General features: G+C 36.3%; 1 protein-coding gene and 1 pseudogene across 1 annotated transcript; both read right to left on the bottom strand.

Annotated features, from left to right (window-relative positions):
• Window positions 1-4,352: 4,352 nt before the first annotated feature.
• LOC125079378 (olfactory receptor 5D18-like) lies at window positions 4,353-5,303 on the bottom strand. Its single transcript, XM_047692954.1, has one exon. It carries the CDS (start codon window positions 5,301-5,303, stop codon window positions 4,353-4,355), a length of 951 nt encoding a protein of 316 aa, XP_047548910.1.
• Window positions 5,304-13,656: 8,353 nt separating this feature from the next.
• Window positions 13,657-14,601, bottom strand: LOC125079313 (olfactory receptor 5D13-like; annotated as a pseudogene).
• Window positions 14,602-15,387: the final 786 nt, after the last annotated feature.

Below are 15,387 nucleotides of genomic sequence, written 5' to 3'. Positions count from 1 at the left end.
ATACTTCAAAAATATCCAACTGTGTATCTCTTTCCTTTGCTTTTCAAAGTAACTCTAGGAAGAATTCTCAGAAGTGGTATTGCTATATGTATTTTCTTAGGATAGCTATTACCAAATTGCTCTCTAAAGTAATTCTGCCAATTTCTATCCTTACCAACAATGTAAGAATATGGGAACAAACTAATTAACTAATAGAATAATTTATTATATAACATTTAAAATTCATGTTCTCAGGAAAATAACCATTTGATTTAACATTAAAGAATCCAAAAGATATAAGTTTCCATATGAAAATATTAAAGTAACTCAGATGAAGAGAAAGCAGCTTAATGAAATTCCACATCTACTCTCCAAAACATTTGCAAAAACATGGACAAATAAAGCAGATAACTTTGTTAATCTGGAAAAAAGAGGAATGTACAAAAAAACCTATCAGAAACAGCATTCTATTTCTTTTTTTAAGATTTTACTTATTGGGGCGCCTGGGTGGCTCAGTGGGTTAAGCCACTGCCTTCGGCTCAGGTCATGATCTCAGGGTCCTGGGATCGAGTCCCACATCGGGCTCTCTGCTCAGCAAGAAGCCTGCTTCCCTCTCTCTCTCTCTTTCTCTCTCTGCCTTCCTCTCCGTCTACTTGTGATCTCTCTCTGTCAAATAAATAAATAAATAAAATCTTAAAAAAAAAATTTACTTATTTATTTTTTTACTTGAGAGAGAATGTGCAGGAGCAGGGAAGAAGGGCAAAGGGAGAGGGGTAAGCAGACTCCCCACTAAGCAGGGAGCCAGCTGGATGCAAGGCTCTATCCCAGGACCCTGGGATTCACAACCTGAGACGAAAGCACTTAACTGACTGAGCCACCCAAGTGTCCCTAGAAAACATCTTAAATATGAAATATTAAATGCTTTCCTTATGACGTGAGAAAATCAAGGATGGCCACTTTTACTATGTTTATTCAAAATTACACTGAACTTCTTAGTTAGACAAAAACAAAAAAATAATGAAAAGGAATAATATTGGAAAAAGCAAAATCAGAATAAATTTAATCAGAGATTATATGATGTACATGTTGCAAATCCAAACTAATCTACAAAAAATTATAAAATTTTCATGAGATTTAGTAGAGTGTCCCAAAGTAAAGTTAATATAGCAATAAATTAGATTCTGATCTAAAAATGATACACATCTTATAAATGAAATTTAAAATAGTATGAAAAAGATCACACACTCAGAGATTAATTTCACAAAATATTTGCAAGAACTTTACAAAAAAACAATGTGATAAAATGTCTGATATTATTTCATGATAAAATTGAAGCAAATCTAAACAGATAGATATAACATTCTCATGATTTGGAAGACTTAAGGATGCAAATTGTCATTTCCTTCAAAATGGATCTATACTTCTGCTGTAATTCAGTCTTAAAACCAAAGAAGAATGATTCTTAAATTTGTTTGAAAAGGTAAGGATCAAAAGACATCTCAATTATCCTGCAAGAAAGGGAGTAACTTTTCAGGAGTGACTTTACTGGATATTGTATCTTATTAGTTATGTAAGTTCTGACTATGAAACAGAGAGAAGCATATAGAAAGTTTGCATGCTATACATATAGTGACATTTACATGTGAAAAAAACTGCACTATAGGTCAGTCTAATGGAGTGATTTTGCAATAAATATTTCTGGGAAAATATACATTCATAGGTTAAAACATAAGATCAGCCAATTTTCATATCACACCAAAATTTAATTCCAGTTTGATCTTAGAATAAATTTAAAAATCAGTGTAAAAGGAATAAAATAAAATCTAGAATCCAAGAGAAAACAGAATATAATATCAAAGATAATAATGTATGAAATTTGGGACAAGTTGGCACATAAAATATGGGAATATCTTCATTTATTTAGAGGAAATAAATATATCCTGAATAGGACATTAGAAACACATCACTGTAAAGGAACACTCTGATAAACCCTGCTTCAGTAAACATTAAGAAATCTGTGTCACTAAATACATCATCAAGAGAGTGGATAGACAGCCACAGTCTAGGAGAAAATACAGTCATGGTACATTTATCAAACAAAGGACTTTTATTTAAAATGTATAATGAGGGGCGCCTGGGTGGCTCAGTGTGTTAAGCCGCTGCCTTCGGCTCAGGTCATGATCTCAGGGTCCTGGGATCGAGCCCCGCATCGGGCTCTCTGCTCAGCAAGGAGTCTGCTTCCCTCTCTCTCTCTGCCTGCCTCTCTGCCTGCTTGTGATCTCTGTCTGTCAAATAAATAAACAAAAATCTTTAAAGTTTTTTTTTTTAAGATTTTTATTTATTTATTTGACAGAGAGAGATCACAAGTAGGCAGAGAGGCAGGCAGAGAGAGAGAGGGAAGCAGACTCCTTGCTGAGCAGAGAGCCCGATGCGGGGCTCGATCCCAGGACCCTGAGATCATGACCTGAGCCGAAGGCAGCGGCTTAACACACTGAGCCACCCAGGCGCCCCAAACAAAAATCTTTATAAAAAAAATAATAAAATAAATAAAATAAAATAAAATGTATAATGAACTATATATTTATGACAGAAGACAAACAACCTATAGAAAAATGGGCAAAAAAACAAAATAGGTATGTCACAAAGGAAAAAGAGCCAAATGACTACTAATAATCATATTAAAAGAAATTCAAGTTTCACCGGGGAGGCTCAGTCCGTTAAGCATTGAACTCTTCCTATTATTATGTTCAGTTAGCCAGCATATAGATTATCATTAGTTTTTGATGTAGTGTTCAATGATTCATTAGTTGTGTATAACATCCAGTGCTCATCACCACATGTGCCCTCCTTAAGCATCGGACTCCTGATTTTGGCTCAGGTCATGATCTTATGGGTCATGAGAATGAGCCCTGTGTCCAGCTCTGCACTCAGTGGGGTGTTTCCTTGAAGATTCTCTCCCTCTGTCCCTCCTTCTACTCTCGCTCTCTCTCAAATAAATAAATAAATAAATAAAATAAAGGAAATTTAACCACATTGATAATAAGAGGAATTCAAATTATAACCAAAGTGAGATAACCACTACTCACCTATCAACATTGAAAATATTAACATATCTAGTGTGACAATATTAAATGTTGGTAAGAATGGGCAATAATTAGAAGTCACACACGATATAGGGAGAATTTAAATTAATCCACTGACTTTGGAATATTGTTTGATGGCATCTGGTAAAAGAGAAGAAATCAGCTCCTTGTGATCCAGAACTTTCAGATACAGGACACATCTCACAGAATGAGAGCTTGCTTATGTGCAGAAAAGCAGATGTCTGTGCAAAAGTGTTCATAGCAGCATTTTCATAAAGATCAAGAAGATGAAATAACCAAAGGTTTATTAATAGTATAAATAAATAAACTATGACTTTTTTATGGAACATTCTTCACTAATGAAAATGAACTACTGTTACAGCTAATAATTTCAACATCCATTCAAAACAAATGTTGAGCCAAAGCCAGATAAAATGGAATATATACTCTAAGATTACACTTATATGCACTCCAAAAGGAGGCAAGGTTAGCATTTATATCTCATAACCAATTCTTAGGAGTTGTAGCTAAACAGAAAGAGTTCTGAACACCACAACGAAGTCTGCTCCTAGTGGTGCTAGAGAGGCAGTAATTAGAGACTACTTATGGATATTTTGAAAAGTGCTAATAATGTTTTGTCTTTACTTTCTTGGAAAAGGGAACACATAGAAAGGAAAAATTATTCAAAATTACTTCTTTATGTGTTTGTCATATTTCATGATTTGAGAAAGAGGAAGAGAAGAATAAGGAGAAAGGGGAGGAAGGGAACATGGAAGGGTAACATATTCATAGATTCTGGGAGTTAGGATGAAGGCTTCTGTAGAGGACCATTATTTAACATACTATACTCATGAGAGTAGAACTTGAGTAGAATTTTCCTTCTTTCTTTTCTTTTAATCTGCAAGAGATTTCTTCTCTTTCTATCTCTCTCTTTTAGATTCTATTTATTTATTTGTCAGAGAGAGAAACAGAGCACAAACAAGAGGAGAGGCAGAGGCAGAGGGAGAAGCATGCTCCCTATGGAGCAAGGAACCTGCTGTGGGGTTTGATCCCAGGATTCTGGGATCATGACCTGAGCTGAAGGTATACACTTAACAGACTGAGCCACCCAGGTGTCCCTGCAAGTGATTTCTTAAAGTACAGTGAGACTTAGTAATCACAGTTGTATGTAAATTAACTAATTTTCTGAATAAATTTTTTTCCAATTATTTGAAGAAAAAAATGAATAACCATCAATGCAATGTATAAAAAGTATTTACAAGTGTGTGTGTGTGTTTGTAAAAATCAAAATTACATTGAGTGAGAAAGCAGTTTGGTATGGATTAACTTCCTGGCTGTGTCTTTCACATCTTTGTTCCTCAGGCTGTAAATAAGGGGGTTCAACATGGGGATCATGACCGTAAAAAACACAGTAGCCACTTTGACCAGGAGCCATGAGCTTTTGGAGTTGGGCACACAATAGAGAAGAAGGATGATCCCATGGAAGATGGTGATGGCCGTCAGGTGGGAGGCACAGGTGGAGAAGGCTTTCTGGAGTCCACCAGTAGAAGGCATCTTGACGATGGTGACAACTATAAATAAATAGGAAGCCAGGATAATCAGGAGGCTACAAGCCTCATTGAATGTAGAAATGACCAAACATGTCATCTGACTGAAGTAGGGGTCAGAGCAGGATAAAGAGAGGATCGCAGAATATTCACAGCCAAAGTGATTTATAATGTTGGGACCACAGTAGGATAGTTCCAAAAGAGAATATGTGAGTGTCAAGGAACATATTCCACCCCACGCGTAAGTTCCAGCCACCAAGAGGGCACAGAGTTTTTGAGACATAGCAACTGTGTAGAGCAGAGGGTTACAAACAGCCACAAACCGGTCATAGGCCATAACTGCTAACATGAACATTTCTGTTATCACAAATGCACAAACAAAGTAAAATTGAACCATGCATCCTTTGAAGGAGATGGTTCTGTCTTCCACGACCAAGATTTCTAGCAGTTTAGGTGTGAAGACACTGGAATAACAAATATCCAAAAAGGACAGATGGCTGAGGAAAAAGTACATAGGCGTGTGGAGTTTGGGATTGAATCTTATGACCACAATTATGCCCAGGTTTCCCACCAGAGTGACTGTGTAGATGATCAAGAACACCAGGAAGAGGGGTATCTGGAGGTTTGGGTATTCTGAGAAACCCAGGAGGACGAATGTGGCCACAGAGCTCTGATTGCCCTCACCCAGGGCCATGGCTCTTGATTTTAAAAAAATAAGCAAAGGAGAAGCAAAGAGAATTGAGCAGCAGAACTTGAGAAGGAAGAGTAAAAGACAATCAGGACAGGTCAGTGTAAGCCCGTAAAGGCAATGCGGTCAGTGGGTACTCATGAGCCTTCTGCTTCACTTTGGAATCTTACTTCACGACTTTACTGACTTTTTGATTATGTGCAATTAGCTGTATCCTTCAGTACTTTAGTTTCCTCATCTGGAAAATAAGAAAAAAAAATAGAACTTACCAGTAGTATGTGCTACAAAAGATCTGTAAATACACATGATTCTTAGGGTGTTCAATGCTCTCAAGATAGAATAGAATTCAATAAGAACAAAGGAGACACAGAGCATAATCAAAAAACATAGAGCATATCTTAGTAGTCATATGACCATGGCAGAAGTGGCTTTGGGAAGATTAAACACTTTTAATACATAAAGAAAAACATAATAGGAAATTTTTTTGGGGGAAAATATATCATCAGACTCTCACAAATCTGTTTTGATATATAGATTATTTACTATTCTAGATATATCCCATTACCAGGATTGCATAAAATGTCTACTTAAGAGGCTCTCTAAGTGGTGTGGTCAAAAATTCCACAGATAACTACGTTCTGTCAATTACATCCACACCATATCGTCATTTTTAAGGCTCAAAATACTCTATGATTTAAAACTGTTTTCTGAGGGAGTGTTTTGAAAGTAGTTTTGCACGTTTCACATCAAGTATCATCTGTCGCTTATGCAATCTGCAGTGCATATTATATTGACATGGAAAAAGAAGCCTGCTTATTTATCAGTGATTAAAACAGACAGACACACACACACGCACACCCACAAATACAGTACTGAAAGAGAAATACCTTTTAGAAAAACAACCAAACACCTTTTTCTGATGTGGCAAGCCTATGGGTGGTGGTCCATGAAAAATGGAAACAATGAGTTAGATTGAGAAATATAAACATTTTGGGGCGCCTGAGTGGCTCAGTGGGTCAAACCTCTGCCTTCAGCTCAGGTCATGATCTCAGGGTCTGGGATCGAGCCCCACATCAGGTTCTCTGCTCAGCAGTGAGCCTGCTTCTCTCTCTCTCTCTCTCTGCCTGCCTCTCTGCCTACTTGTGATCTCTGTCTCTCTCTCTCTCTCTGTTAAATAAAATATTTTAAAAAATAAACATTTTGTTTCTGTAAGCCAGCAGAAGTTCAAATAATACAAATCTCACATGATTAAATCTAAAAAAATGTCTTCACATGATTAAATCTAGAAGTGGAAGTGGAGACACAGTAAATATGCTAGTGTCATCTTGAACACATCCATGAACCCACACAATTTTAGCTTTGTCTGTAACGAGCAATAGCTTATCATTAAAGCTACCACTAATCCAGGAATAGTGCATCAGTCATGTGACCACATTTTCTGTTACATAGAAGACTGGGTCGACCTGTTGTGAGCATCATGTATTTAGTTATATATATTGATTTAAAAAAAAAAAAAGGCTTCTCTATTCAGGAACTTAGATGGCTTTTATTAAGTCACATTCATGCACATTAAGAATTCTGTGATATGAACTGCTGTTACTGCTAGAACATTAGAGGATATCATCACATCATCTTCCTGAGGACTCGAAACCAAGATTAGGACAGGACTTGGTGCATTTGAAAGGCAGAGGATGCCTGATTATTTCCATGTGTTATTATGTGCTGTCTTTAGTGATAACTTCCACTGCCCCTTCCTCATATTAAAGCTCCTATCCTCATCTCATGATCTCTCTTCCAAGTCTGTCAGTGGAACTTACCAAAGCAATAACCATCCTAGTCAATTCTATGTTTTAAAGTTTATCATGAGTAGTATTCTTCCTAGTATATTTTCTTGTACTGTCAAGGTCCAGATGGATCTGACTCTTTCTGGAATTCACAGAAATTAAGGCTAACCCTCTATATAAAGAGACTTTCAAGTATCTGAAGACATTAAAATAGATCTTTTGTTCTTGTGTTCTCTAGGTAAACATTTTTAGTGTTGGTCTTTTGTTTTGTTGTGCTTTGTTTGTTTTTCATTTTCTTCTTCACTGATTGCTACATATTCCGGAGGACTTACTCAATATTCTGGGTATAGCATTGACCCATCTGAGCCATTATTGAAACTAAGAACTAAGCTAATCTTTTCAGGGATATCTTGTCATGCCAAAAGGTAATGAACTTTGCAATCTTCTTTCATTTGCTATATATCTAATAATAATGTTGGAGTCCTGTAGTCACATAGTTGAACTGTGTTAGGTCAATTTACTGCCCTGCCAAGCTTTGTCCAGGATTTACTAGTAAACAACAAATCTCAGACTTGGAATATTCAAAGTTGAGGATTGTGCCTTTATTATTAAATTTCATGCACTGTTGAGTCCTTTCTTCTTTCCACTGCTGGCATGGACTTTCAGCTGAACTGAAAGATGACAGACTGTGCTAAAGATGACACTTACTTCTTGCCTTTCCTCAGGCCACTGTCTGCCCAGCATGCCCTCCTGTTCTGTTCTTATTATCAATCACCAGTGCCCATCCCATTCATGTTATTATTGGGGCTATTTGTTAAATTTTTGGTAAATATTCTTTCACCTCCACTTCTGAAGAGTGTACATGTTGTATTAAAACACATACCCCAGGGGCGCCTGGGTGGCTCAGTGGGTTAAGCCGCTGCCTTCAGCTCAGGTCATGATCTCAGAGTCCTGGGATCGAGTCCCGCATCGGGCTCTCTGCTCAGCAGGGAGCCTGCTTCCTCCTCTCTCTCTGCCTGCCTCTCTGCCTGCTTGTGATCTCTCTGTCAAATAAATAAATAAAATCTTAAAAAAAAAAAAAAACAAAACACATACCCCACGTAAATTTTAAGTGAAAGAATCACAAGATGTCTTAATGACCTAGAAGAGTTCAAGGTCACTTACAATGAATGTGAGACTTCTTCACCCATTCCACAATCCTTTTGAGGGTCAGGCTCACATTGTATATTTGTTTGTTCACAAAGTATATAGGTACAAAAAATGCATAAACAAGATAATAATTGTTGAGATAATGTTATGGCCATGATTTTATCAAAGCAGTCTGGGTATTGTTTCTAAGTAACTTAGCCTGGTATCTGAGAGTGTGATTGGTGTTGAATAAAAAAACTATATCCTTGTTCACAGCACAAAAAAGGGAAAATAAAATGTCCCACTTACTTTTTTTTTTTTTTTTTTTTGGAAAGAGAACAGGAGGTGGGGTAGGGGAAGAGGCAGAAGGAGAAGCAGACTCCCCGCTAAGCAGGGAGGTGGATACAGGGCTCTATCCCAGGACCCTGGATCATGACCTGAGCTGAAGGCAGTTGCCCAACTGACTGATCAAGGCATACTTACCATTTCTTATCAGTAACTTTTCTTACAAAACTCTATTATCCACCTTTTTTGTTCTCCTCATTCAGAAGAAGGAGCTAATTTGAATGAGTGGAGAAAAAGGCAGTCTCATTAGTTCAGATTCAGCCTATGTCACATATCAGACAAGCAACTTTAGCAAATTGTCTAATTTTATGAGCCTCAATTCTATCATTTATAAAATGTGGGTAATAATACTAGGTTAGTTCCTTTAGTGTTTAGTGTGAATGTCTTGACTGAGGTCTGACTTTAAAGTATCTGGGAACAAATTCTGCACTTGGTTAAGGCATCCACAAAAACCAGCTTCTTTCCATCTTAATTATCTAATGCTGTTAATTAATCTCCACGAGAATAGTATGTATTTTGAGTTCTTAAGTTCTTTTGCAGTGCATATTTGGAAAATAATTGTATGTCCTGGGGTCTTATTAATTTTAGATTTTTCATTGAATCTGGGATTCCCAATTGTGTCTATTTGTAACCCAGCAACATATAATCTTAATTTGCCTTTGCCTTCCTAACACTGTCTGCTCTTTCTGACTCTTCTGCTATCTCATATCTGTAACTGTGGGAAAGGCAATCAGAGGAAGGTGGAAAGAAATAGTCAAAGCATATCTCCCTCTTCATTTCTACTATATTCACTATCTATTCCTCTGGATATAAGATTTCTAACTGTGCTGTCAAACTGCAGTCCAATCTGTAAGATTAATTTTTGTTGACTCTCACTTAGCCTGGGATGCAACACTGTAAATATTTTGGGGGCATTTTATACTAAATGAATCAAATTGAAACACTGATGCCCGGATGTATTTAATATCTCCAGGCACTGTATAACTACATCTTTCTTCCACTATAATACCACTTCATTCACTGTAAGGTTTTAAATCTTTATTGTACAAAAACAAGCAATTGTGTCTTCTAATCTTCCACCATTCATCCCTCTGAAATGGCGCCTTTACCCTCGTGTTATATTGTGTCACCATTTCATGAGGTACCACGGAGCTCTTCCAAGAAAACTGCTAGTAAATCTGCATGTTTTTCTCTTATTCTATGTTCTTTCCAATTACATCACAACAATATTTGTGCAATGCTAAATAAACATTTGCACATTTGCTACATATATGTGCATCTGTGTGCATGTGTGTGTGTGTGTGTGTATGCATTAGCTTTTTCCCTGAAGAATATCACTACTTTAGGAGAACACTTATATTTAACATTTCTTCTATGATCCTCTAACGTGGTTAGTTTAGCAATTGGAGACACATTTTCAAGTTCAGGACAATGGTCCTAGGGATAATGCAAGCAGAATGCAGCCAGCTGAACAGAAACATAAACCAAGTAGACATTGCTGTTACTCAGCTCAGGTAGGTTGTTCCTGCCCACAATGTGCTGGATTCCAGTGTCCCTCACATCAGAATGATGTTGGTGTAAGTTGAATCAACTCACCAAAAGCCAGATTTTCCTGATGTATTTTGATTGAAGTTTTCCTTGCTTGTATGAATAAGCTGCATATACTTTATGTCTCAAAATTGAAATTTCTTTTTAAATGTTTCAGTTCTTTGATCAAAGGGTTGATGATTCTTACGAAATATCATTCAATAAAGATATCAAGAAATTTCATTTTTGCTATGGTCAAGAAATTTTAGAGGGAGTATAGAGATATCCTTCAGGACTAGACAGACCTGGAAACTATACTCCATGATGGTGTTTGTTTTATTCTAAGTACTGAACCTTGGGGACCCAGACCCCAGAGAATCCTGATGACATGTGTTGTCATGAGCTACAAGCAAAATAATCAGAGGGAACTTTTCTGCAACTTGGGCTATAATTTCTTATAAATCATTGACATGTTGATCTTCATATCTTAAAAAATAATTTGTGCTGGGACCACCTAGGTGGCTCAGTCAGTTATGTGTACAGCTCTGGATTTCCACTCAGGGTTATGATCTCAGGATTCTAAGATGGAACCCTAATTGGGCTCTGTGCTTTGCATGGAGTATGCTTAAGATTGTCTCTCTCCCTCTCCCTCTGCCCCTCCCTACTTGCACTCTCTCTCAAAAGTAAAATATAATAATAATAATAATAATAATAATAATAATAATTCATCCCATAGATGTTATACTTATTAGAATCATGAAAAAATTATAGTCCTATCTATCCCAATAATCCCAGAATAATTATAGTTGCTATGATATGGTTTTTTAGTCTCTTAGTTCTATGTATTTTCTCCTACATGGGTTTATATATAAGCATACTTAGCATTATACTATGCATGTTTTTACATTCAACCATTAAGACTTATTGTTTGTGGGGCGCCTGGGTGGCTCAGTGGGTTAAAGCCTCTGCCTTCGGCTCAGGTCATGATCCCAGGGTCCTGGGATCGAGCCCCGCATCAGGCTCTCTGCTCAGCAGGGAGCCTGCTTAGAAAAAGAAAAAAAAAAAAAAGACTTATTGTTTGTGATATGCTGATATGCTTGCCTCAGCAGAGGTTTGGGAGAGTGGGATATGTTACTTATCCTGATCTTGGCTATAAGTCCAGCTGTATTCTTTAGTTCGTCACAAAATTCATAGTGCTGATATTCTAAGTCCGTCTATGTCATTCCTGTAGCTCTTTTTCTAAGCCACATATTAAGAAAAGAGGGAACTAGCATTAAATGTTAACCTGTTCTACTACAGACATTGGAGAAGAGGAAGTCACACTTATGCCTCCTACTGCATCCAAAATTTTAAAGAAGAATAACATATAAATCCACTGGAAGAAAAAAAAATAGCCCATAACCATCACTTAACACAACGATTAGTGAACTAGCATATTACCTAACATACCTTTAGCTTCATGGTTAGAATGTCAACTTTCAGGCTCAAAGTACAACCTGAGGCTTTTTGAAAAGGACTTTGCATTATATTTATGTAAATAAACTGCATATGCAAGATTGTTTGCAAAATAAAAGAAGATCCTGTTCTAAAAGGATTTTGCAACTCTTCCCTTTTTCTTGTTTTCGTTTTATTTTCTACTAAAAGACAGAAAACTAATTAAAATACCAAACTCCAAGTTACAGAACCTCAAAATCAGCATTTTAAAATAATATATTCTAATTTTTAATCTTAGAGACCTTGCTGAATATACCAAATATTCCGTGATACCCCCTTAAGCTTCCTAATTTATTTTTGTATTCTTAAAAAGATCTTTCTTAAATCACACACACACACTTTAAAAGTACCAGATGGGATTATTTACTTATGATCCCAGATTGACAGTTAAAAAGTAAAGTAAATCCTTTTTTACTGTTGTGCTAAACCATGAGTATTGATAATTTTGTTATATATCTTTGATTACATAAGATACCTGATTCAGCACAAAACATTATGGTATAGAGTATGTAATTTCCAAGTGAAAATAAAACTCTAAAAAATGGAGGGAAACAAGTAATGTTTAAATGGTTGAATGAGTCCAACCACACATGGACATCTCCCTTCTCTTCGCTTGTAAACCTTAATCATGATTAGTAAGACACACACAAAAAAGGGAAGTTCTTTTATTTATTCTCCATCAGTTATTTGCTTAAAACAATCTAGTGACTCAACTTCTCAATTGTTAGAAAACTTGGGTGAAATATACCCCCGTCATGGGTTATCTGTTAGAAGCCATCAAGTTACTGGCATTATCAAGGAAGAATGTGTTCATTGAGGTAAATGTTTTAATCAATCTTTGTAGATTTTGACCAGATTCTTCATTTCTCCCCATACCCTGACTGTTGACTTATCATCTAATAGTCTCACAAGAGGCAGATACCGTTCTCTCACCTTGACTTTGGGCTTAGCCTTGTGATTTGTTTACCTCATAAAATTTCAACAGGTGAGACTCAATAGGTACTTAAAATATGCTTTCTTTTTGCATACTTTATTGTGACTCTACTTACAACATTGACCATTAGCCACCTAGTCCAACAAAAATGACCTACATATAGGTCTGTAGACTCAAGTTTGGCTGACCTGGTTAACTCAATGTTGATGCTCTAGTGACCCTCACTTAGTATCACTGGTCTTAGCAGAGTTACTTTACTCAAGTCACTGCTTCTAAAGGATTGCTATTGTTACAACCCTCTGGAATTTATGATTGTTTCTTTTCATCAATAACTAATTGGTGCCTGGGTAGGATATATACATTATATCATTTCTCATAACCTGGTTGTTGTTCTATATGATCATAGGGGAAGCTGGGTAAAAAAATCTTGGGATCTCTCCATATCATTTCTTACAACTTAAAATGAATCTAAAACTATTCCATCATAATTTTGAAAAAATTAGTATGTACAACCACAATGACATAACTAGAAAAAGTAGCATTATAGGCTACATTTCAAAAATACATTTCCAAAACGTATATTATTTTCTTGTGCTGGTACATAGAAAATATTTTCTAATTGGTTATGTTACCAGTATAATTTACATTGTATTATGTATATTTTAAGGGAGCTATAGCTCCTATTTATGTTTGTTTTCCTTGGAATCTTCCAATACCAAGATAGTTCTTGTGGAATTAAATATAACTTTTGTTTTTAGAAATTTAGATTTTTATGTTGAACAGCTTTTAATGTTCTACTTTTATAAGAAGAATTAAGCTCCATTGTGATAAGCCATAACTCTTCAAACCATCTCAAAAATTTCAGATTTCACATGACTTAAAGTGAACTGAAATTTGGACTGCGCAATCATGTGGTCATGTATATTGACACAGAAACCTTTGTATTCCAATTTATGAATCAAAAGCTTGGTTTAAATAGTTTGATCTTTTATCCCAAATATATGCAATTTTCAAGTTATTTTATTAAACATTAGAGTGAACAGATTGCAGACTGCCAATTGAAAGATTATCATAGACTTATATGTGATACTACTATTGAACAACTCTTATCAGTACTCTAAAAAAGAACTAATGAACATTTCTGGCTTTATATTGTATCACAGAACAATTTAACATTGATTAACTTCTTGACTGTCTCCTTCACATCTTTGTTCCTGAGGCTGTAGATCAGTGGGTTCAGCATGTGGATGACCACAGTGTAAAACACAGAAGCCACCTTGACCATGAGCCATGAACTTTTGGAATCAGGAACACAATAGAGGAAGAGGATGGTCCCATGGAAGATTGTAATAGCAGTCAGGTGGGAGGCACACATGGAGAAGGCTTTGTGGTGTCCCCCTGTTGAAGTCATCCTCATGACAGTGACAAAAATGAAGACATAGGAAGTAAGAATGATCATCAAGCTGCTTATTTCATTGAATGTGGCAGAGACTAAAATGATCTTCTGGCTCATGTAGGGGTCAGAGCAGGACACAGAAACAATCACAGCATGCTCACAGACAAAGTTATTTATGAAGTTAGTCCTACAAAAGGATAAGGTCAACAAAAAATATGTGTATGTTAAGGAGCAGGCAATACCCCAGAAGTATGATGTGCCCACCAACAAGGAACAAAGCTTCTGAGACATGACAATCATGTAGAGAAGAGGGTTACAAATGGCCACAAATCAGTCATAGGCCATCACAGCCAACATGAATGTTTCTGTCACCACAAATACACATGCAAAGAAGAATTGCATGATGCATCCTGTGAAAGAGATGGTTCTGTCTTCCACAACCAAGTTTTCTAATAGTTTGAATGTAACTACTGTAGAGTAACAGAAATCAACAAAGGACAGATGGCTGAGGAAGTAGTACATGGGGGTGTGAAGTTTGGGACTGATCTGGATAATCATGATCATGCCCAGATTTCCCAGCACAGTGACTGTATAGATTGTCAGGAATATCAGGAAAAGTGGCATCTGGAGTTCTGGGTATTCTGAGAAGCCCAAGAGAATGAAAGTGGCTTCAACACTCTCGTTTTCTTGGTTCCTGTGGACAAAACAAGAAACCTGATTCAGAGAAATGAGAAGCAAAATCTGGATAAGACAGATTAAAATGAGGAAATGATGAGAAACTTAGTGATTATCCATAAATAGTATTGTAGAAAATACTTGATTTCAACCTTTATTTTTAAAGCTAGAAATGACATATCCAATAAATTGTTAGTATCCAAAAAACATAAAGAACTGATAAAACTCACTGCCCCCCACAAACAAACAATCTAATTTTAAAAAGGGTAGAAGACATGGACATTTCTCCAAGGAAGACATACAGATGACCAACAGACTCATGAAAATATCCTCAACATCACTCATCATCAGGGAAATAAAAATCAAAACTACAATAATATATACCAATCAGAATGGCTAAAATTAACAATGCAGGAAACAACAGAGAAGGGGAAACCTCTTGCATCGTTGATGGGAATGCTGACCAGTGTAGCCACTCTGGAAAACAATATGGAGGTTCCTCAAAGATTTAAAAAAATAAAACTAAACTCTGATCCAGTGATTGCACCACTAGGTATTTACCCAAGGGATTCATAAATACTAATTTGAAGGGATTCATACCCCCTGATGTTTATATCAGTATTATTAAGAATAGCCAAATTATAAAAGAAGCCCAGATGTCCATTGACTGATGAATGGTTAAAGAAAATGTGATCTATATACAATTAAATATTAGTTGGCTAAAAAAAGAATGAAATCTTGCCATTTGCAACAACATGGATGGAGCTAAAGAGTATTATGCTAAGTGACATAAGTCAGTCAGAGAAA

Source organism: Lutra lutra, chromosome 10 (assembly GCF_902655055.1).
Source record: "Lutra lutra chromosome 10, mLutLut1.2, whole genome shotgun sequence".
NCBI lineage: Eukaryota > Metazoa > Chordata > Mammalia > Carnivora > Mustelidae > Lutra > Lutra lutra.
This window is presented reverse-complemented; position numbering and strand designations above follow the sequence as displayed.

What these genes read in the sequence shown, in the direction of transcription:
- LOC125079378 (XM_047692954.1), bottom strand. Translation starts at nt 5,303, where the DNA reads ATGGCCCTGGGTGAGGGCAATCAGAGCTCTGTGGCCACATTCGTCCTC.